Source organism: Nelumbo nucifera, chromosome 5 (genome assembly GCF_055504915.1).
Source record: "Nelumbo nucifera cultivar China Antique chromosome 5, China Antique-T2T, whole genome shotgun sequence".
Taxonomy (NCBI): Eukaryota; Viridiplantae; Streptophyta; class Magnoliopsida; order Proteales; family Nelumbonaceae; genus Nelumbo; species Nelumbo nucifera.
The window spans coordinates 38,973,035-38,994,700 of NC_142653.1; the positions used below are offsets into that span (position 1 = coordinate 38,973,035).

The 21,666-nt window shown below is 36.7% G+C and overlaps 1 protein-coding gene across 6 annotated transcripts in view; it reads right to left on the minus strand.

Moving 5' to 3' along the window:
• LOC104606674 (uncharacterized) overlaps window positions 1-21,666 on the minus strand; it is a 59,474-nt gene that overhangs the window by 30,758 nt on the left and 7,050 nt on the right. For all 6 annotated transcript variants that reach the window (XM_010271996.3, XM_088887377.1, XM_010271994.3 and 3 more), the window contains 6 exons: window positions 18,598-18,764; window positions 18,250-18,329; window positions 11,610-11,741; window positions 11,336-11,452; window positions 7,405-7,497; window positions 3,408-3,485 (listed from right to left, as the gene is read on the minus strand). In XM_010271996.3, coding sequence (XP_010270298.1) covers window positions 3,408-3,485; window positions 7,405-7,497; window positions 11,336-11,452; window positions 11,610-11,741; window positions 18,250-18,329; window positions 18,598-18,764 — 667 coding nt within the window. The remainder of the gene's footprint in view (window positions 1-3,407; window positions 3,486-7,404; window positions 7,498-11,335; window positions 11,453-11,609; window positions 11,742-18,249; window positions 18,330-18,597; window positions 18,765-21,666) is intronic.

The window sequence follows — 21,666 nt, forward strand, 5'->3', positions numbered from 1 at the left end:
CTATCTATATTGTTCAACTTTTTAAAATTAAAGAAATCAGAGTAAGCGATTTCCCTGAATCCTTTGCATACAGCTAGCCATGATCAAGATGTTCCTATTGCTTTCCTAAGAGGTGTTTCTGGGTATAGCTTTAGTTCTCAAAGCCAATACATTCAGTTTTTTTTTCTCAAATCAATCGCATAACAGCAAAAAGAAATTCTCCCCAAGGTGCCTTCCTCTCTTGCTAAAACCCCTGATCTACGAATAAGAAAAAACTAATAAAATAAAGGATGAGAAGATTCATCATACTCCAAAAATGTCCAAAATATGTGCCTAAAGGATAGAACAGATAAAAGCATGACCCTTCCAGCGTGCTGTGTAGCGAGCGATAGGCACTTCCCAAGAATTGCTGTACGGAGCATAAATGTAACCTTGATGGGAATATAATTATTTTCCTATAAGTACCTATTATCGTTGTCAATTAATACATTAGTATTTGCCAAATAACAATATTAAATTTCTTTGTTTATCATTATCTGCATCCTTACCAGTAGCCTTTGTACTTAAGAAATGATTGTGGTGTGGTCACACTATTGGTCATGTGGCTGTCTAACATTTGATAACATGCCAAAATCAATTTTATACATCATCGGAACACATTTTTGGTTGGATATAAATTTAAGAAATGATTGATCAAAAAATAAATTTTAGAAACAATAAGTTGACGATGGCTTAAACTTGTCTCGTCATGCTGAAGTTTTGACCAAATAGGCATTCAAGTTGGACCCATAATAATAGTATTTAAAAATGGTATAAACATGTAATAGATACAAAGCCATAGGTTTGCAGAACCACAAATACGTACTGTTACACTACACCAAGTATGCTTCTTATATTGATTATCAAGTTTTAGGAAGCCCAAAATCCAAAACAGTTAAGGCTCAACATTTTTCATAAAGGAACCATGAAGAAGGAAAAAAGCAAAAGCCTACTGCGACAATGCACAATCAAATTAGGTATCTTTCTACCCTTTCTTCCCTTATTCTTCCCCACCCCCTTCTCTTCTTATTTAGAGTTGTTGATATGGTTGGCACCATATCAATATTTTGACTTTATTGCTTTGTATTGGCTTAAAGAAGGTGATAAAAAGCAATATATTAGTGATATGGTCGGACATCATCAATAATGTCAGGATTGATAATCTAGTCTCATACCTAAGACTAAAAGAGCACCAAAACATATCAATAGAACCTTGGGCGGAATAATCTGATTACCTAGTAAGATCTTGTCCTTAAGACAACTTTCAGCATTAATCCTAACCCAACTAACACATCAACCTAAGGTTCCAAATTCTACACACACACACACACATATAGAAACGTTATTTTTATTTGGGTAAATTGCTGAAACCTCCCTTTTAGTTTTTGACTGTTGCTGAAACCTCCCCTGAAGTTTAGTAATTGTAATCACCTCCCAACTATTAAGGCTGGTTTCTACAGAAAAAATAATACAAATTTTATAAAGAACAGAAAAAGAGAGAATTTAAAGTTGCAGCTTTACCTTTGACTGATTGATATAAAGGGAAAATTTGAAAAACAAATCAATTTCAGAAAAGAGATTGGAAGGGTTTGGGCTAGTGATTTATATCAAGAGAAAATTTGGAAAATAAACATTTTGATCAAAAGTAACCCCATGGATATTTTGGACATTTTCATGCCTCTTTTTAGAGGATTCTAACAAAAGGGGTATACATGGAACTATGTCAGAAAGTTCGGGGGAGGTTTCAACAACAACTAGAAACTTCAGGGAAGACTTTAGCAATTTACCCTTTTTATTTTTTGTGCACACCTAGAAACATGCAAATGCATATGTTGTATAAGCAAATATTACATGCACATCTTTTCACCATACACAAGCATATACATATCAAAATAATATAGCCGCAATCATAAACAGAAAAATAAATAAGAATAACCTGTTGGCTTTTCCAACCCTAATCCTAAACCTAACCCAATTTTGAATTGGGTCAGGTTGTGTACAATCTAAACTGCATCACAACAAAAAAATCCCAGTTTTGGCAATGAAAGACCTTGCAAAAATCATTTCAATATAGATGATCACTTGTAAGAAAACATGCTTTCCCTTCTCTACTTTATTTTTTAAGAGCAGTGATAGAATGACAGGGAGGTTTTCCCTCCTCTACTGACAAAGCATGGTACCATGTGACAAGACAAAACTTTTCTATGTAGACATACCTATTACTTGAGTGCTTTTCTAATTAAAAAGGTAATAATAAGAAGACAAATATCATCAAGGGAATAAGAGAACAGAAAAGGAAACGTGATTATTTTGGTATCTAATTACCTATCCGTCTTTTCTCCTTTAATCTAAGAAAAAGATTATGGTGCGTTGTAATGTAGTTTTCCTTCTTTTTTTTTTTTTTTGTTATGTCTTTTCAGGGATTGGTGTCAAGTTTGCTCTGAAATCATTCATGGGTATCCATAACTAACTAAGTATCATTACCCTAATCTTGTATTACCTGCACAAGCTGATAGAATGGAAAATTTTTTATTTTGTTTTGCACAAGATGATCAACAGTTGTGGGCAAGCTTTGGAATGTCAAGGTGCAGTAACTGGATGAAGGCTAGTCGATTGAAATTGGAGTCATCAGTGATGTCCATTCACCTCCAGCAATATATATTGTAAGGATTTAGGAAGGAAAAGAAAGACATAGAGATGCTACCTCTTCAACTAATTTATTGTCACTTCCATAAATAATTAACCACCATTTCAAGAAGACCAGGGAAGAATAAGGGGGTTCGAGGAAGAAGAAATGGAAAGAAGAGATCTCTGATTAGATGTTCCCTTTATCGAAAATAAGAAAGATATTTTACATTTTCAATATTAAAAGCAGTATCTTTAGAATCAGCTGCAGATTTACCACTTGCTACAAATCATATTTAAATTGAATTTTATGTTCTTAGAGCAAATAAACATGTCATCCCATTATTATTTATTTTTTAAAATAAATGCCTTACTTGTCACTCTCAATCTCTCTCAAACATGCAAACACACATTCACAAAAAGAGAAAGGGAGATGAAAACATAGGCTTATGTAAACAAAAACAAATAGGTTTCTAAGTTTAAAAAGAAGAAGGAATAGACAAAGTTATCTGAATATATATAGAAATAAACAGGTTTGCTGATAACTCTTAACAGAAAAAGAGCAGTAAGGAGTGAGCTTTTTCTGCTGACAGGGTTCCAATTCCGGCCTTTGTAACTCAGTGGAATCCATTTCTGTATTGAGTTCCAGGGTTATTTACTTATTCTTATTCACAGACACATTTCCTAGTACAAATGCAAATTTATTCATTACAGATAAAAAACCAGAATAAAAAGTAAAACAAAAAAGAATAAATATATATAACCTTTTCTGTGCGGCAGTTAGGATCACAACTGTGGTTGATGAAACGCCCCAAATTTCCCTTAGCACATGCATCTATGACCTGAACGTGATAGAAATGAAAAAATGAAGGTTTAGAAAACATCTTTGATCATAATTAGCAAAATAATAACAAAAATAGTAACAACAAAACAAGGAAACAATCAGATTGTACCATCATAATGGACAAGATTTGCATTTTGGGGTATTTTCCATTGTAGGGGAATGCTTTGTGGATGTACAAAAATGAACTGAAGAGGTTTAAATGGATAACCAGGGGCATAGATATTAGAATTTAATGGGTGCAAAGAATGTCCAACAGCAAGGCTGACTCTTCGAAAAAACAGGGGGTTGGGAGGAATCAAATGTTTTGGGCTCAGATGTAAAGCTAAAGCATTTTAGTATTGAAGATAAGTTGTTTTTATCTTCAATTTCAATTTGTATAATTTGTAATTCACTTTTTAATCCTTTAGGCTATGTTTGGTTTGAAAGAAAATGAAGGGAAACATGTTCAAGGTTTGAACAAAAAAAAAAAATCTTAGTTCTTACACCAAAACATGAAAAAAAAATCTTACAAAAAAAAATAAACAAAACAAAATGAGAATAAAAGTAGGATAGGCCACATATTGAACAGCACATCTTCCAAAAAAGAGACAGCAACATCTGCTACTTTCGCATCCCATCTTAATGCAACAAGTTTTAAAATATGGATCACAAGTGATCTCGTTCAATAGAGTAAGCAAATGTAATGTGACATGTGAACCCCAATCGGGAAAAGGGTCAGGATGTAGTAGGCACATTAGGTAAGCACAATGAGTGAGCACATAATAGCCATGTGACACATGTCCCAGTTAATGTGCCTTTCATCCAAATGTTTTTGTCCTGTTAGACAGAAATTATCCATTATTTAATTATCTTTGTCAAAATAATTAAAAATAAAAACAATGAAAAAAGAAAACGTAAATGAGTCCCAACTCCCAACACGTTTAGGTTTTCCTTTTTCATTGTTTTTATTTTTAATTATTTTGACAAAGATAATAAAATAATACATAATTTCTATATAATGGGACAAAAACGTTTGGATGAAAGGCACATTAACTGGGACATGTGTCACACAGCTATTATGTGATCACTCATTGTGCTTACCTAACGTGCCTACTACATCCGGACCCTCGGGAAGACTTTTATTGGTAAGGTGAAGGTGGTCAGCATAAACCAGGTATATTTTGCTACTGGAGATCAATGTGCTTCATACTTTCTTCAGATATTTGCAGAGACTGATATACTTAGGATGGAAATGAATTCTAACTAAACAGAAGGAACCTAAAAGTTTGAAGATGCTGTGAAATCCAGTGAATGTGAGACTGATGATAGAAAATATCTCTGGTACAGATGGACATGTCTCTATAAAAATATAGGTTTCAGATGCTTCAAGGCAGCTATTTAGGGAATGATTACCAGAAAACTTCTACCAAGATAGAGGTAAGAACTGCTCTTTCTTCCAAGGCCAATTCATCTTATTTAATGGCCATTTAATAACAACTGAAGTAGCTGAATTTAATGACTTATTGCTTTGTCTTTTAGTGGATAAAATAATAATGCAATAAAATATTTAGTGGTAATAGCAATCAACTAGCATGCTATTAAGCCAATAAGGAACACATGACCTACTTAATGGCTTGCTCACCAAAAACACAACACCGAGTCGTACAGTTCAGCCACTTCAGTCATTATCAAATGGCCCCTTACATTCATACAATTTTAATTTAAATAGAAGACTGTCTTTCCCTAAAACATGCATCATTAACATTTGGATTCCAATGCTCCCTAAGAGCATTACTGGGAGTGGGGACAACTAGTCATCCACCTAAGAACATCTCCAATGTAATTTGTTTTCTTCTTTTCTATCAAAGCTTGGGTTTTGGATGTAATCTGGTTGGAGGGAACCTCTCCCGTTACTGCTTCCCCTTTTTCTTATCTCTAATGAAATATATCTTCATCTTTCAAAAAATAATAAAATAAGACTACTCTCTTTTCTTTTCATATTGTTCAAACTGATGTTCAGGGACCAGATTTTATTTGTTCTATTGGTGACTATTATTATTTCATTTTATGATCAGAACCAAAAATGAAGTTCCAAGTATTATTAAAAACTTCTATAGTATGGTCAAAAATCAATATGATCATAAATTGATATGATTGGTGGGAATGGTTTGCCAAGAGACTCTGAGGAGCCAGTTCATGATGATAAGGAACTGTCTCGTGACTCAGGGCTGGATGGTCCCATTTCTCTCTTTTCATTTCCAACAGGTAAAACTAATCTCAAGTTTTCAAGATAGGAAAGAATACACCCCTTACTAGAATTTCATCATTTTTGGTAGATAATATAAATCTCATTTGTGTAAAATAAGAAGTTGCAAAATAAGGATCAGAAGAAATCCACCTAATGAAATGTCAATCCTATAAAGGATACAAGCAAAACTAAATGTGATCCTAATCATCGAAAAATATCAAAAACATTGACCTCTGAATTGGGGCTATAGAGATCTCCTCAAAAAAGTCAAATGGCTAACAAGAAATATGAAAGTTAGAGTCCAGTGGGTAGGCAGATCAGCAAACTTGATGGCCGACTCACTTGCTAAACAGGGGGTCTCTCGGGATTCTTTACTTTGGGCTACCTTGTAATTATGTTCTTCTGATTTTGTAATGCTGTGATCAATCTTAAAGAAAAGGTCGCATCTTGTGCCTCTCCTTGGGTTGCCTGTAACTCTTATTTACTGGATTAATAAAATGTTTAATCATTTATCAAAAAAAAATCTTACCATCATGTGCCACTGAAGATTGAACCTTTATATCCATCTTATGCATGTCCCTAAACTTTTTTATCAGTAAAAATGCGGTTAATTTCACATCATTATCTGTGCACATCTATTTGGTATTTTACACAAGACATTAATAACTCTCGAAGGTAGGTGGTATGCATGTCCCTAAACTTTCAACATCCAGGTCTAGTTCATGATGAGAGAACAAATATCCCCTACATTTTCTTGGAAGCAGTTTTGACTTGGGTTTGAAAATTCTTCTATTTCTTCCTTCCATATCCCAAAAGACAGCAAAAGGGTGTTTTTATTTCTCAAAGGTGATGAATTTATAATTTCTGCATTAGGGACTTAGAAGGCAGAGAACTTAGTTATAGGGCACATATGTGGCAGAGTCAAACTGTGAGAAAACAAAATCTAACTGAGATACTTCTGCATGAGTATCCAAGGAAATACAGCAGCTTCTTGACAGGGAAATGATGGACCCTAATCCCTCCCAGAGGGAAGGGTCCTAAAGAATGATAAACAGGGGGGATCTAGTGGCAGAGGATTTTATGGTGCTGCTTGCTGCTAAGGCATTGTAGGGTTGTTTTTTATTTATGCTGTAGTTCGGCGAATGGAGTATCAGGCAGGATAATGGTCTGCCAAACCTGGGTGCTTCCTGGATTGGCTTAACAGGGTAGTTTCTTTGCCTAGCTGATCCTTTCTCTATGTTTGGTCCTGCCTAGATTCTGGACTGATATACTTCTAAACCATTCTTGAACCCAGTCCAAACTCACCAAAGCACTAGTTTACTGGTTCAATCAGCATTTTAATTGCTAAAACCGGGACACAGAAGGCTCACTGGGTCACCAAATTACTGGTTTAACTGTCCAGTCCAATTTGACTATGACAATGCTGCATCTTCTCTACTCCCTTTCTTATCTTCACTGCATTTTTTATCAATATCCACTGAATTTTATTTTGCTCTGAAAATCAAAATATTTCAGCTTAACCACCTTTATCAAAAAGATAACCACAAGCATATCAATCAAAAAGGATACATAAGCATTCAAATTTCTTTTTGCAAGGGAATAAACTAAATTAGAGTAGCAAACAAAAAATATTAATCCAAAAATGCAAGAAGAGAAAACTCAAACTAAATAAAAGTAGAGAAGGCCAAACCTCACTGCCATTCAATGTCATGAAGTAAAAATGTTTTTGACCCATAGAAGCATACTCTCTCTGTCTTGCTTCAAAAGCATGCAAATCAAGCACCTAGTGGACAACAAATTAGAAAATATTAGGATAAATTTTATATTAGAAATGGATACCTAAATTGATAAGAAGAAAAATATGATTATAACTAGGGCTGTCAATGGAGTTTGAAAGTCTGATACCAGAGGATATTAGTTTAGAAGGTTCAATGGAGCAAGAGGACAAAATAGAAATTATATTTGATCAATAAGACCGTTTGAGAAAATCGTTAATTTGGAGAAAGTGATTGATGTGGAGGTCCAAAGTAAGCAAGTGCTGAGATTTTTTTTTTACTGGGTAGGGAGGAGTTTGCAAGAAAAGCTTTCTCAGAGCTGGAGCCCAGAAAGGAGGAAGATGCTTTCAAAGAAATTGAAGAGGGAGTAGAGTATAAAGAGGAGTGAATGGATGTTAGCTATGGATTTTCATGGTCCATTTGATCGTTGGAACAACAGTATTGTGGTCTGCTAAGGCAAGTTGTTGAAGTGAGTGGGTGCTCATTTAATTGTTGTTGGAGATGAAGGGGGTTAGGTGGGTGGCTTTTAGCAGCACTTATTTTAGACCGGAACCACACCAATAAGCACTAATGTGTGTTTGGTAAAAAAAGCCAAATAAGTGTTTATTCCAGAAAATAATAGGGTTTTTCAATATACCCACAGTATCCCTGGGCGAAAAGAATAGGGTTTTCTCTTCATTCCATTTTTTCTCTCCTCACTTCACCATCTCCTGAAGCACAGTGGCAGTAGAGGGACAACCTTCCAATCCAAAACTAACAAGAAGCTTGATCCATGTTAATTTCTCCGTTCTTCCTCTTTTTTTTTCAAGTGTGCCACTCTCAAATGAGGGTTAAACTCTTCATTTTTAATGAATAACACCTATGGGAAAAGAAGCTCACCAAATGCACAATATTAAAAAAGTGCTTATTGACAAAATAAGCACTTGAAAGAGCACCTAACCAAACACTTATAAGTGCTTATTGGGAATAAGGACTTGTGCATTAAGCACTTATTTCAATAATAAGCACTCCCAAACGAGGGCTAAGTGGGGGTCTCCGATTGTCTTTGTTTTTTGTTTTTTGTTTTATTTTTTACTCTAGGTGATTTATTATCGCCTTGTATTTTTTTCTTCATTTTTCTTATTGAATTTCCTTTTGTTATTAAAAAAAAAAGTCTGATACCTGACCTGAGATTCAAACCAATTATTTTAGATTTGGAAAACCCACTTACATAAATGGATTGGATTCTTTTTTTTTTTTGATAATTAATGGATTGGATTCAAATTTTGAAATTTGCATCTGTTTAATAGCCAGATAAGATGTGGACCCAACCTCATTTCATCCGATTAAGATCATACTCTAATTAAAATATATAAACACATGCATAAACAATATAATCATTTAACGTTTACAATTGATAAATTAGTTATTTCATATTTATATAAATTTATTCTATATGTGTAAGTTGAAGACTGATTACTTTATCTGCATTTTCCACCATTCTTTATTTCAAAAAAGGTGACAAGGACTCAGATTAAATCCAAAAGCTGATAGGATCCAAAACCCCTAAATCCAATCGGTCCAAATCTGACCCTTTTTTGGATAAATAATTGAATTTTTTATTAGGAGATATCAGAAATATTATAGTACAATACAAACACCCTAGGGCGTTGTAGTGATTATTACCCTGTCTCTAAATAGATATACAAATTATGAGCAAACCCAATATAGTTGAATTCTAAAAGTCCCTTGCTTTGCTAAGTTATCAACCACCCCATTTGCAGAACGTTAAACACATGTAGCTTATAATTCATGTTCCTTAACAACCAATTGATCGGTTTAACCCAGTAACAACCTTGGAATAACCTTCTATAATTATATTTAGCCAAATCTTACACGACTACAGACATAGTTATAACTTTTTTAAAATTTATTAGTATGTGAACAGAAGAAAGAATGTAGACCAGTAGATACAGTCTACCCCAAATTTCTTACATCAGGTTCCCATTGGAAGTTGGAACCTCACCCTAAATATTTCAATTCAATTTACCCCTTTCATGCTAAGCCATCAGCCATACTAGCAGAGAAACATTCAGTTTCTTTGCTAATGATTCGATTTCCCTTAAGATATATCAGTGCTAGTTAAAACATCTTTTTTATTGGAAACAGTAACTTCATTAAATATATTTCAAAGTACAACTGTCCACCCCAAGAATAAGGTGTTGACCCAAGTTATACTAATTATCAAGGTTTAAAAAACCAGACCGGACACGGAACCATTTTGGGGACCGATTCCTGGGTCAAACGGTCTGGCCATCCAGTTCGAACGGGCGGCCCGTTCTGATTTAAAAATTAAAAACAAAATATGGCCAAAACCATCGTCTGAGTCGACAGTTTGACTGCCCGGGTCAGCGGTAATGCAGTAGGGCTGGAACAAAATATCAGAAGACAAATGAGAGAGAGAGAGAGAGAGAGAGAGAGAGTAGAAAGGGTAGAGAAATCGCAAGGAATCACTCCAAGTCCAAGGGGTCCTAGAATCACTCTAGGGTTTGTAGGAATCACTCCATACAGAAAAAGAGCTCTAAAGAAATCTTCATTCATTCATTCATTCATTAGTTTCAAAAGGAAGAGAATGCATCTATTTATAGAGTGACTTGTGTGGCCCGGAATACTGTTCACCATAATTACAAAAATGCCACTCCTTGTCTTGTGGTACACAATAGCTTTTTATCTACTAATGCAAATAAATTGAAAATTGAAAGACAATCCCTACTAAACTAGAGGAACAAGATGTTATAGCCCAGGCCTACACAGGACTAGTTAAAATGACAAAAATACCCATACTGTCCAAATATACAGAAATACAGAAAATTTCAGAAAATTCCAAATTTGATTCTTCAGCTCCAGCATTAAGCGGGTTGCTGGCCAAATCAACAGTTTTTGGCCCAAGAGCGGTTTTGGGGAGAAATGGAACCAGTTTCCTGACTAGTTCCCAGGTCAACTGGACCGGATGGTCCGACCATCTGGTCTGGTCCAGTTTTCAAAACCATGCTAATTACAACACTTCCCAAAATATGTTCTCCCTTACAGCCCTTGTTTTGCTAAAGTAACCGCTAGCCCGTTAGTTGACCTTGTCCACTTGAAACAGATACCAATCTCCCTCGTTACACTGTCGACATTTCCATGATCCCAAGCAACCTGACTACATCAAACCAATTAGCAACTAGAGTTCCCTTTAATCTTAATTTGATGCAACCCCAATTGTTTGGCGTATCCTACACCTTGAAGTAACCCATCACCTCCGCTCTCAATGAATCTCCCTCTCCAATTGGTCCCGAAAACAACAACTAATGCACATAGACAAACTTAAAATATTGTGAGGTCTCAAACATCAATAGTAATGGACCAATACCAATAAGCCTTGCAAGTCCCAGACGGGTAAGAGCTATCAATATAAATTGATTTTCATGTATTCCATAGAGAAGATTTCATTCAGCAAAGAGTTTCCTTTTTCCAGTTCATTGTTTAATAGCAATTATAAACCAGAAACTAAAGGATGAAGAAAGAATCTCCATAACGGCTTGGTTTAACTGACTTACTTAAGAGGATAGTTTAAACACAAATAACATAAATCTTACGCAAATCAACATAAAATAACTAATTCAACTGTATTAGAGTTCACTAACTCAGTTGTCTTAAAGTTCTTACACCACCATTTGCTCTGTTCTTCCCGTTTTAGCATTCTTTTTTTAATAGTCTTTTTTAGCTTTCTGGTTTTAAGTATTATATAAACCCTGCTGATCAAAAAAATATATATTACATAAACACTAAAGATAAAAGCGAGCACCTTAACAACTGTGGAATTACCTCTCCTACATATTCTATAAGAAATTGCCCCTGATAAACATTTTCCAGCAACTGAAGCCCATATCCTTTTTTGCCACAGCGAAACCACTTAAATTTCGCATACTTTTGTTTCTGGAACTGCAAACATCAAATGTAACGTTAACCATTTAGGCAAAAAAATAAGGAATTAAGAAAAAAAAAAGTAATAGTAATGATGATGATGATGATGATGATGATATAAACAATAGTAATAGTAATAACATCACTGATAATGGAGTAATAACAGCTAAAGGACCTGTTGATTTGAACACTGGTCTCCACATGGGCAGGTCCCTTGAACACATTCAATGTTGAGCATCCGGTTCAAACATTCATCTCCACAACCCAAATTACCATCTGGAGGTGGCTTGCAGTGGCAAACCATTATCTAATTGAAAATAAATAAAGCTAAGATATTAGAATGTAAGGTGAAAATTAATAATATATGATTAATGGGTATGATGTAGCTTTTGCTTAAAGGTAACTAGATCAAAATAGAAAGTACACACATAGAGAGGAAAAAAAGCAGCAAGGTCCAAAAGGAAATTTAAAAAAAAAAAAGACAAGATGAGAACAACTCGAGCTGACCACTCTTTTCTACCTTTCTGAATAGTAGATTAAAAAAAGCATTCAGAAGAAAAAAGAAGAGCATAGAAGATGATAGGGCATTGTCAGATGATGGCTCCTGAGGTTTCACTTCCAGGCTAACAGTAGGAGTTAACTCCTCAAATCCAAACATTCCCTCTTAATGTTACCTAGAGAAGGGGACGCAACTGAAGAACTGTCATAGTTACTAATCATTTGCTCAAGCAATTTCACCTGTCGACAAAAGTCTTTCTATGCTTTCCTTTTGTTCACCTTTCTGAAACTTCTTGCAAGGGGCATCCCCAGGCAAGCCACCCCCAAGTCAAGAGAAAGCATCCAAGAAATGACTCAGTATTTGGGTTTTCTATGCATTAATTCACATACCCATTTTGGCAATTGCACCATTCTCACACAACACTTACATTAGAGTTCTTTCATATTAAGTTTACCATGTTCTTTAGTCAACAACCCAGATCCACCCCTAAATTGGCAAAACAGGATTCATGTAGCCAACCCCATATAGTTGGGACAAGCCTTAGATTATGATGATGATTCATGTAGACAACCCCAATTTCTTGAAATATTATCCCCCTCCTCCTCACCTTTATCAAGCAAACACTTCACCTAAAAGCTACTCTCCTCAGTTGACCTTCAAATTTGTGAGCCTTTCAAAAAAAAATTACTCAAGATAGTAAGGAAAAAATAAGAAATATTCAAGGCACAATGTGGTTCAATAGAAGAACTCCTTAAAAAGATCCTTGGTACCATTCATTCTTGGTTGGCTGCAACAGATCTCTTTAGAGATGTTCCCCATCAGAACTATTTTCTTCCTGCTATTTTGTTTTTGTAATAGTTAGCAGGAAACCTGCATCACTTTTATTTATGCATAGTGGCCCACTGTACATGCCTATACTTGTACATCCTTTAATGTTTGAAGAAATGGATATAATACCTTTACCTTTTACTCAAAAAAAAAAAAAAAAAGATTGTAACCTTTCTACTCCTCCAACCCAACTATTTAAATAGAAAATGATAATATTGGCACAAACATTTCCCCTCCGAACCCTCCAACCCCTTAAAAGGTCCACACTGTCCACTTTAGAGATGAATCAAATCAAAACATCTACTATGATAATAGAAATAGTGATAATGGGTCACCTTATCTAATTCTTCTCTTGTTAAGAAAGAAATCTCCTGCTACTCCATTAATTAGAATCGAATGATGACAAGACTTCAAACATCGCATGACCCATTTTCTCCACCTTGTCTTAAAACCCAATCATCTTCATAACCATCTCTAAAAATGGACAATCCACCATACTGTAGGTCTTTTCTAAGTCTAATTTGCATAACTATCCTTTTTCTCCCTCCTCATGAAGTCCTCTACACACCAATTGTCTATCACAATTTCTTCCATAATTTGCCTTCAACAAAAGTCCCTTAAAACTGAGAAATGATGGATGGCAAGACATCTCCAAGCCTAAGTGAGAAGACTTTAGATATTATTTTATAAAGGCTGCCTACCAAGCTAATGGGTCTAAATTCTTTAGGGTGCACTATTTTGCTATTCTCTAGTGTCAATGCCACAAAAGGCACATTTGCACCCACACAAATGACGAATGATACCAAAAAAAAGAACAAGAAAAAACTCTAAAGACCTCCATCATAACATCCTTTATGACCTCCAAACAATCCTAGTAGATTTTTTTTATCAATGGCTCAAGAAAAGGAAATCATTAAACTGATTGATGCTGGAATCCTGGCTAGGGCTACACGAGCTTCTCCTTGGAGGTCTATCCATGCTATTCTTCCTTCCTTTTTGGCTTATATCAGGTATGACCTTTGTTCTGGCAATTGGGTGAAATTTTGGGAACACGAATGGGTGGGGATGTATGCTTGAAGGAGCAATTCCCCTCTTTGTACTCCCTTTATTCCTTTAAAGATGAGTCGATGTCCACTTTTCTGGTTCCCTCAGAATCAGATTCTGGCTTTGATTGGGACATGGATTTTAGAAAGGGCTTTAGGGATTCTGAAGTCCTTTCTGTTTTGACTCTAATTTAGATCTTGGGTGGGGTGGTTTTGGAACCAGGGCGAGGGGATAGCAAGATTTGGACTCTAACTTCCTCTGGCATGTTCTCTTGTGCCTCATTTTTCGAAGCCTTAGTGCAGCCTTAGCCTGGGGAATAATTTTCCAGTCCTCGAAGTATGGGGTAAACTGATTCCTCCTAGGATTGGGGCTTTTTGCTGGGAAGCCTTGGGAAGGTGTAACACTTGTGACTTGCTCCAAAGAAAAAGACCCAATTGATGCTTGTCTCCTAACTGGTTTGTAAGGCTAATGGTGAAAACTGCTATCACTTATTAATATCCTGCCCTTTTGTTCCAGATATTTGGATTTGGTTTCTCTCTTTGCTTGATTGCAGGTGGACCCCCCCCCCCCCCCCCGAGTTTACAAAGACTCTACGGAAGTGTGTTAGGATGCTATTTGCTGGACTGTTTGGGAAGAAAGGAACTCAAGAACATTCTCTGATAAGGAAAGGAGTAAGGAAGCCATTGAGGCAGTCACTACTAGAATGGCACAGTGGGCGCAGTCTCTAGAATCGTTTGAAGGTATTTCCACCAATATGATCAGAAGAAATTGGAACGAGGTGGCAGATTCAGCCCCTGCAAAGACCAAGATTACTCCCCTTTTGTCTCCACCAGCCCCTGGGTATGTCAAACTGAACTTTGATGGTAGTAGTGAAGGTAATCTGGGGCCAGCGGGCATAGGTGGAGCCTTTAGAGATGCAGAAGGAAAAGTCATTGCTCCATATTCTGGTCCTATTGGTATTGGTGACTCACTCCAGGCTGAGATCTTGGCTGTGATGGAAGGTATGAAGAAGGCTAAGGAATTGAACTGTCGCAAACTTATTGTTGAAGGGGATTCAAAGCTAGTTATTGGCTGGCTGCAAAAAGAAGATAGTGGTCTATGGAAGTTTGCTAATGAAAAAAGACTGTTTAATCAGTTAGCACAAGATTTGGAAATTCAGATAAAGTGGGTAAAGAGAGACAACTCATATGCAGATACTCTTGCAAAGCAAGGGGAGGGAAGGGACCAAATATTTTGGGCAATATTCTAATTTGTTTGTTCTTTTCCCTATGGGAGGGTTAAGATGGCTTACCTCCCCCCTTCTATTTTGTACTACTCTCTATTATCTCTAATGAAAATTCTCTGTTATTCAACAAAAAAAAAATTAAGACCTTCATATTGTTCTCAGCCATTTTAAGATTGATGATTTTTTCAGAGCTTGGGGGGCGATAGCTGCCTCATCTTCTAGAAGATAGATTGCAACAGCTATAGCCCCCCAATCTAACAATCCTAGTAGATTGCCATTGAAAAAAACATCTGGACCAAGAGCTTTAACCCTTGGCATTGAGAAAATTGCAATTTTTATTTCTTCCAACTCTAAGGGCTTCTCTAAATTCTCAATCATTTTACTATTCAATCTAGGTCATTCAAGACCATCCACTTCAATACATTGCAAGGGAAGGCTTCCATATAATGCTTTAAAGTGCACAACAAATGAACTAGTAATTAACACTCAAAAAACAAAAGCATATGCCATAGCAACCTCCACTTGTTGAGTAATATCCACCTCATCCACCATCAACCTTAATACAAAATTCTTCTTATTCCTACCATTGGCCAATGAGTGAAAGTATTTTATGTTCCCAACTCCTTCTTTGGTTCACTTACATCTTGATTGTTTTGTTTTTTGAAAGGTAATATGAATTGTATTATATTAAAAGACGGAGAGTTTTCCCCAAAATAATTACATGATGAACTCCCTTTATATGTGTATGATGTTTACAAAAATGTATTATACTACAAATTCATTATCCCACAGAATGCTATTCCAATGATCACTTCACACCTGAAATGAAACTCCAAAAAACTCTTTGTTGATACAAGCCCACATAATAACAAGCCTTTCCACCTTCCCAGTTAATGCATTAAACCACAATTTCTTCCCTTCAAAGATCCTGCTGTTTCACCCCCGCTATAAAGACCAACAGATTGCTCCAGGGGTTAAAAGGTATAAAATCCTTTCCGCTTACATGTTGACTTTTGCCTCCAACTATTTTCCTCCTTTTTCGCCAACAACTCAAATTCCTTTTTAACTCCCATCTTTGACTCCTTTCCTCCATCACACATCCTGATGCCTCTTTTTCACCCAAATGTTTCTTTCCTCAATTGATAGGTCCAAATATCTCTTTATTCCACTCTTCAATTTCCTTTTGAAATTACTCAATTTCTTCCAGAATTTAAATCCCTTTCATCACGTGTCACCCAATCATTCCACCAAGACTCCACATTGCCTTCAAAGAAGAATGTCTCAGCCACAAATTATCAAGGAAGGACTGCAGGAGAGATGCTTTGCTTATTCAGAATGCTCATTCAGGTGGACCCCTAGAGCTGCAAAAAGTTATGCAAATGCTTTAGCCAGCAACTGAGTCACTAAGGAAAACCCTTAGTTTCTGGTGTTCTTTGTCAAGGTTTTTGTATTTAGAATTGTTCTTCTGGATCCTTAAGGATGTAATCAGCATGTTGCTGGTTGCTATGACCTCCTGCATTTATAGTTTTACTTGAGATGTATGGAGTAGGTCCAAATTTTTTAAAGCAATATAACTTTCTGTTGTTTACCAAAAGAATGATACCATCTGTTCTACTGGAGCCAAGTAAATCACATATGGAACCATGGATCAAAGAATAGCCCCAAATTAACAATCGGGATAGTTGGCCAGAACCAAATCACATCCCTTGTAGAAGGGCAAGAGCAAGAAATCGTTATCAGAAAAAGGGCAAGCCAGAGAATGAAAGAACTCTAGGAACAAGCGCCTGGATAGAAGAGGAAAAGATTTAACAAACTCATAAGCTGCTTTGCACATTTCACAGTTTTGCATCCGCCTTCTGTTAAGGTGGTCAACTGTTAGCACCTTATCAAGGAATGCCAGCTACGCTAAATGCTTCCACCCAAGGAGGAAAACATTTACCCAAATAAATCCTGACTCAAACAACCGTCAGGACTCCATCTTTCAGAACATCTTACAAAGAACTTCCATTTTGGACCCTCTTTCCAAGAGATCCCATCACTCTGGCCTGACTAGATAAGAACATCCCAAGCTTCTGAAAAAAGAAGGCAGTGTTCTTATCAAAAAAAAAGAAAAAGAAGGCAGTGTTCCATCATTTCTCTACTCAAAAAGGGTCCATCAGATCAGTCAGTTCACCCATTTTGTTTGCATTGGATGCTTCCTGCTTTGTTTCTTCTCTTTCCGAAGCCCCCCTATTAGGTTGTATAGGGATCCATCAGTGTGTCGCCTGTTGTATTACACCCAAGCTCTTGTATTTAGGTATAACAGAAGGAGAAGAAAGATTAATGGGTTTATCAAGTGAATCTATAAAGAGACGAGCAAGGAGATGTTATAAAACAGCTAAAAGGTTTCCTTCAATTATGAATTGATAATTACTCGAGAAATGCCACCAAGCTTCAGGATTAACCAAAAAAAAAAAATGCCACCAAGCTTCAGTAGTTTATCCAGCTAACAAATAATCTTTCCCATCTATTCCATTTTCAAGTTTTTCACCAGGCCAATTCTCTCTCTTCCTTGGTTCCAATCCCCTTTGGGGCTCCCCTTGTGAAATGTAATTCATATCCAATTCTACACTATGATACCTGGATACTTGTACAAGGAAACCATATCATTTCAGATAATCAATTTTAGTGTAAATTCAATATCTGACACCTTGTCCAGCTATGTATGTATCCAAGTTACATAGCTTTTACATATCTTTCTTCTCTGATCAGTATTTCTACCACATACTTTCTCTCATTTTTGCGCTCAATCTAACAATTATCTCAATATTTTCTAATGTGGATAATTAATTGTGGACTTCCTCTTAAAACTACTAAGCTTATGAAAACCATTTTAATTGGATGAATCCAATTATTCTGAGTACCCATGAAATAGAACTATATCCAAAAAATTTGCATAACTATTTTTTGCATGCTTTTACTTTTTATTCTGAGTACCCATGAAATAGAACTATATCCAAAAAATGGATGTTTGAACAAAACTTGAAACCATATATTAGGCTATGGAAGCAAATTTTTCAAGGATTTGTGTTCATTTGGATGAAATGGAAGTTAAACAACTTAATATCAGTACAGCATTTTCAATTGAAATGAATATACCAGTGCCACCTACATCTACCAAAAAAACATTAAGGTATAAATTATTTCTAAGTCAGAGTAATAGATGCAACTGGTCTAGACCTCATCAATGGTCTGGGATTTACGGCTGCGGTGCAGAAACAAATTTGACTTGATAAGCGCCCACGATGCCTGTTGAGGAGCTGCAACAGTACCAAAGAAAAAATGGGGAAAAAACAAGTGAAAAAGAAGAAAACATCAATAAATTATTAGGAAGCCAGTTTATGTTTAAAAAAGGCCATTACCCAATATTGGTCCCAGCTATCTGGGGTCTTGGGAGGGGTAGATTAGATTCAGACCTAACTACTAACCTTTGGCCTTTTTGCAGAGTAAGCCAAGTCTAGGTTTGATTGTTTGAAGCTCTCAATTCTCAACTAAATATCCTGAGCTTCCATGAACAAAAACACATACCTATTAATTGCCTGCATTCAAAACCCTTGGGATTTGAGTGTGCATCATAAGCATCTTCCTCACAGGAGGCATCTGATATTTCCAGCTCTGCATTAATCTCCGCATTTGACTTTTCTTGAGGAACTGAACAATCTGCAAATGACTTGTCTGCATTGTCTTTGCAAGTCCTATGCAGTCAAATAAATCATGATTAAAAATTCAAATAATAAGCAACAGGTAAATGAAAACACTGATATGAATCCTTCATCTCACAATGGGCAAACAGAGAGAAAAATGTATATATATACATGAAACCAAAATAAAGAGCAATCTCCCATGCATGGTAGGGCTGCAACTTGGGCCGGGTTAGCCCATTTCCTGAACCAAACCAAAAAGGTTGGATCGGGTCAGATTGAAGTTCAGATTGGGGTTGAAAAGTGTGGACCCGAATCAATTTCAGGTTGGCTTAGGGTTGAGGCCTTGGCCAACCCAAGAATCAAAATACCAATACAATACGCCCAAAGATCAAAGTATTGGCCATAACATATACGTATCCAAGGTCATTGATACACTGATATACAACAGATTTAGGGATTTTGAAAGTTTGGGATGACAGACGGCATTCCTCTGAGACTGATAAAATAAACCAATAAAAAAAAAAAGAGTATCAGTCTATTGATATGCATTGATACCCAATTTTGGGTATCAGTGCATATTGATATTTTCATCCTTGGGCCAACCCAAACCAGACCTAGCTTCATATTTGTACGTAAAAAAATATTTAAAAGGCCATCACCCAATGTTGGTCCTAGCCATTGGAGGTCTTGAGACGGGAAGACTAGATATAAACCAAATCTTTGGCATTTTTTTGCACACAGTGGCCACTCTCAGAATCAAACCAGCATTCTAACGCTTGGCAGGCCTAGATGTATAAATATTTTTGATAAGTACTGAAGAATTTTATTAAATTAGAGATTCAAAACTGATACAGGCATCCCTTGGAGAGGCGTGAGCTGCAGCCTCCCCCAAATGGATTACATTACAAACAAAGTAATTAACAAGTTACAGCTGAGCCCAAAACAATTGTTCCTTTCTTGCCCCTTGCTTGGCTAATCAACCAGCTGGAGTATTTGCTGATCTCCCCACCCACTATATTCTCACTTGCATAATTTGTGTCAGCCATTTAAATTTCTTGATTTCATTCTTATACCACCACACGGCTTGCTGTCTTCAAACCACCCTACCACCACCTTGTTGTCCCCTTCAATCCAAAGTTGCTCCAGTCCTAACTGATTTGCAAATTACACCCCTTGTAAGGCAGCTAATATTTCTTCCCTGGTAGAGTCCCCAATCCCTAAAGGACCCACCCGAGTAAAAGAATATGACCTCTCCCCATTCATTTCTCAAGGCACCTTCCATTCCAGAGAGACCTGGGTTGCCATGACTGCTCCATCAAAATTCAGCTTCAGAGACCCTCCAGGATGGGGTACCCAACTTACCAATAACTTATTCTTTATAAATGAACTTCTAGAACAGTTTCCTATCAAAAATAAATAAATAAATGAACATCTAGCTACAGCTGGCCAATTCCTCCAAATATCATTAACAGAGAAATTGTGAAACAACTCCCATGTCTTTAACCAGTGTATTACCCTACTCAGCACACACTCCTTTAACTCTTGACTGCTTCTCTCCTTTACTCTGAAGATTCTAGCATTCCTTTTTCCCAGACTGTCCAAATCAAAGTTGCCATGGCAATCCCCACATAACCCTTCCTCTTTTTTTAGGCAAATAGAAGAAAAAAAAAGGTTAAAGAGCATGCTTACTTCTGCTGGCATATTCCACCTGCACCCAAACAACGAGAAGAGACAAACCCATAACTCTAAGGCAAAGGAGCAGGAGATTAGCAAGTGATAGCAATCCCCACCATGAGACCTGCAAAGGATACACTAGTTAGGTGAGATGCAAAGGAAGGGTCTTTACTTCTATAGGGTATCCAAGGTGTTTATTTTCCCACAAAACACTTCCCAACAACACACCATAATCCTAAGAGAAACAGGCTTGCACCAAACTTCCTTAAAAGGGAGGAGCTAGAAATGAGAAGAATGATAAAGGGACTTAAAGAAAGAAGCACAAGAGAAAGTCCCTTTTATGCCAAGAAATCCAAACCCGTTTATCTGGCTCTGACAAGTCCAAAAAAACTCGACTGACAATGCAAAACAAGTTAGGCAAACAAGCAATTTCCTCATCCCCTACACCTCTACAGAATCCAAAGTCCCAATTTGGTGCCTCAAGGGATGTCATAGGAGTAAAAAATTTTGAAACAACCTCATTTTTACAAAGAGATAGACAATAAGGACAGAAAAAGGTCCTTTAGGGGGTATCTCCAACCCAAAGATCCTCCCAAAACCTACCAGAGTTTCCAAGAAAACTTTATACCTAGCAAACCTGAGGAACTGAAGAAGGTTATTAAGAATTGCCTTCCATAGTGTCACCAAAGTAGCCCACCATGAGACACCAGCATCCCATCCATTCTCAAAACAACCATAAATACTTCCCACTACTTCGTGCCACAGTCTCTCACTCTCCAGAGGCCAACGCCACAGACATTTCCCCAACAATGTTGAATTCTTCTGGACATACCTAACAGTAAGCCCCCCTCCTATTTACTCCTACACACAATCTCCCATTTAATAAAGTGATTTTTCTTGCTCTCCCCCGGTTCCCTCAGAGAACCCCTCATAAACTTCTCCAGCTTCTTTGCTTCCCTAGGAGGAATCCTAAAGACAGACAAGAAATAAGTAGGCAAATTAGCTAGAGTAGCTCTAATCAAAGTTATCCTACCACCCAAGGAAATGTAATTCTTCTTCCATGAGGCTAGCCTCTTCTCAAATTTTTCTATGACTGGGTTCCAAAATCTACTCTCCCTGGGTTTGCCACTAACGGAAGGCCTAGATAAGACAACAGCCAAGAGGAAATGGAACACTCTAAGCACTCTGCAACTGCCTCAACCTCCCCCTCCATATTAAGGACTACTGTGCAGCTCTTTTCAAGGTTAAATCCCAGTTTTGAAATTCTTTCAAAGCTTCT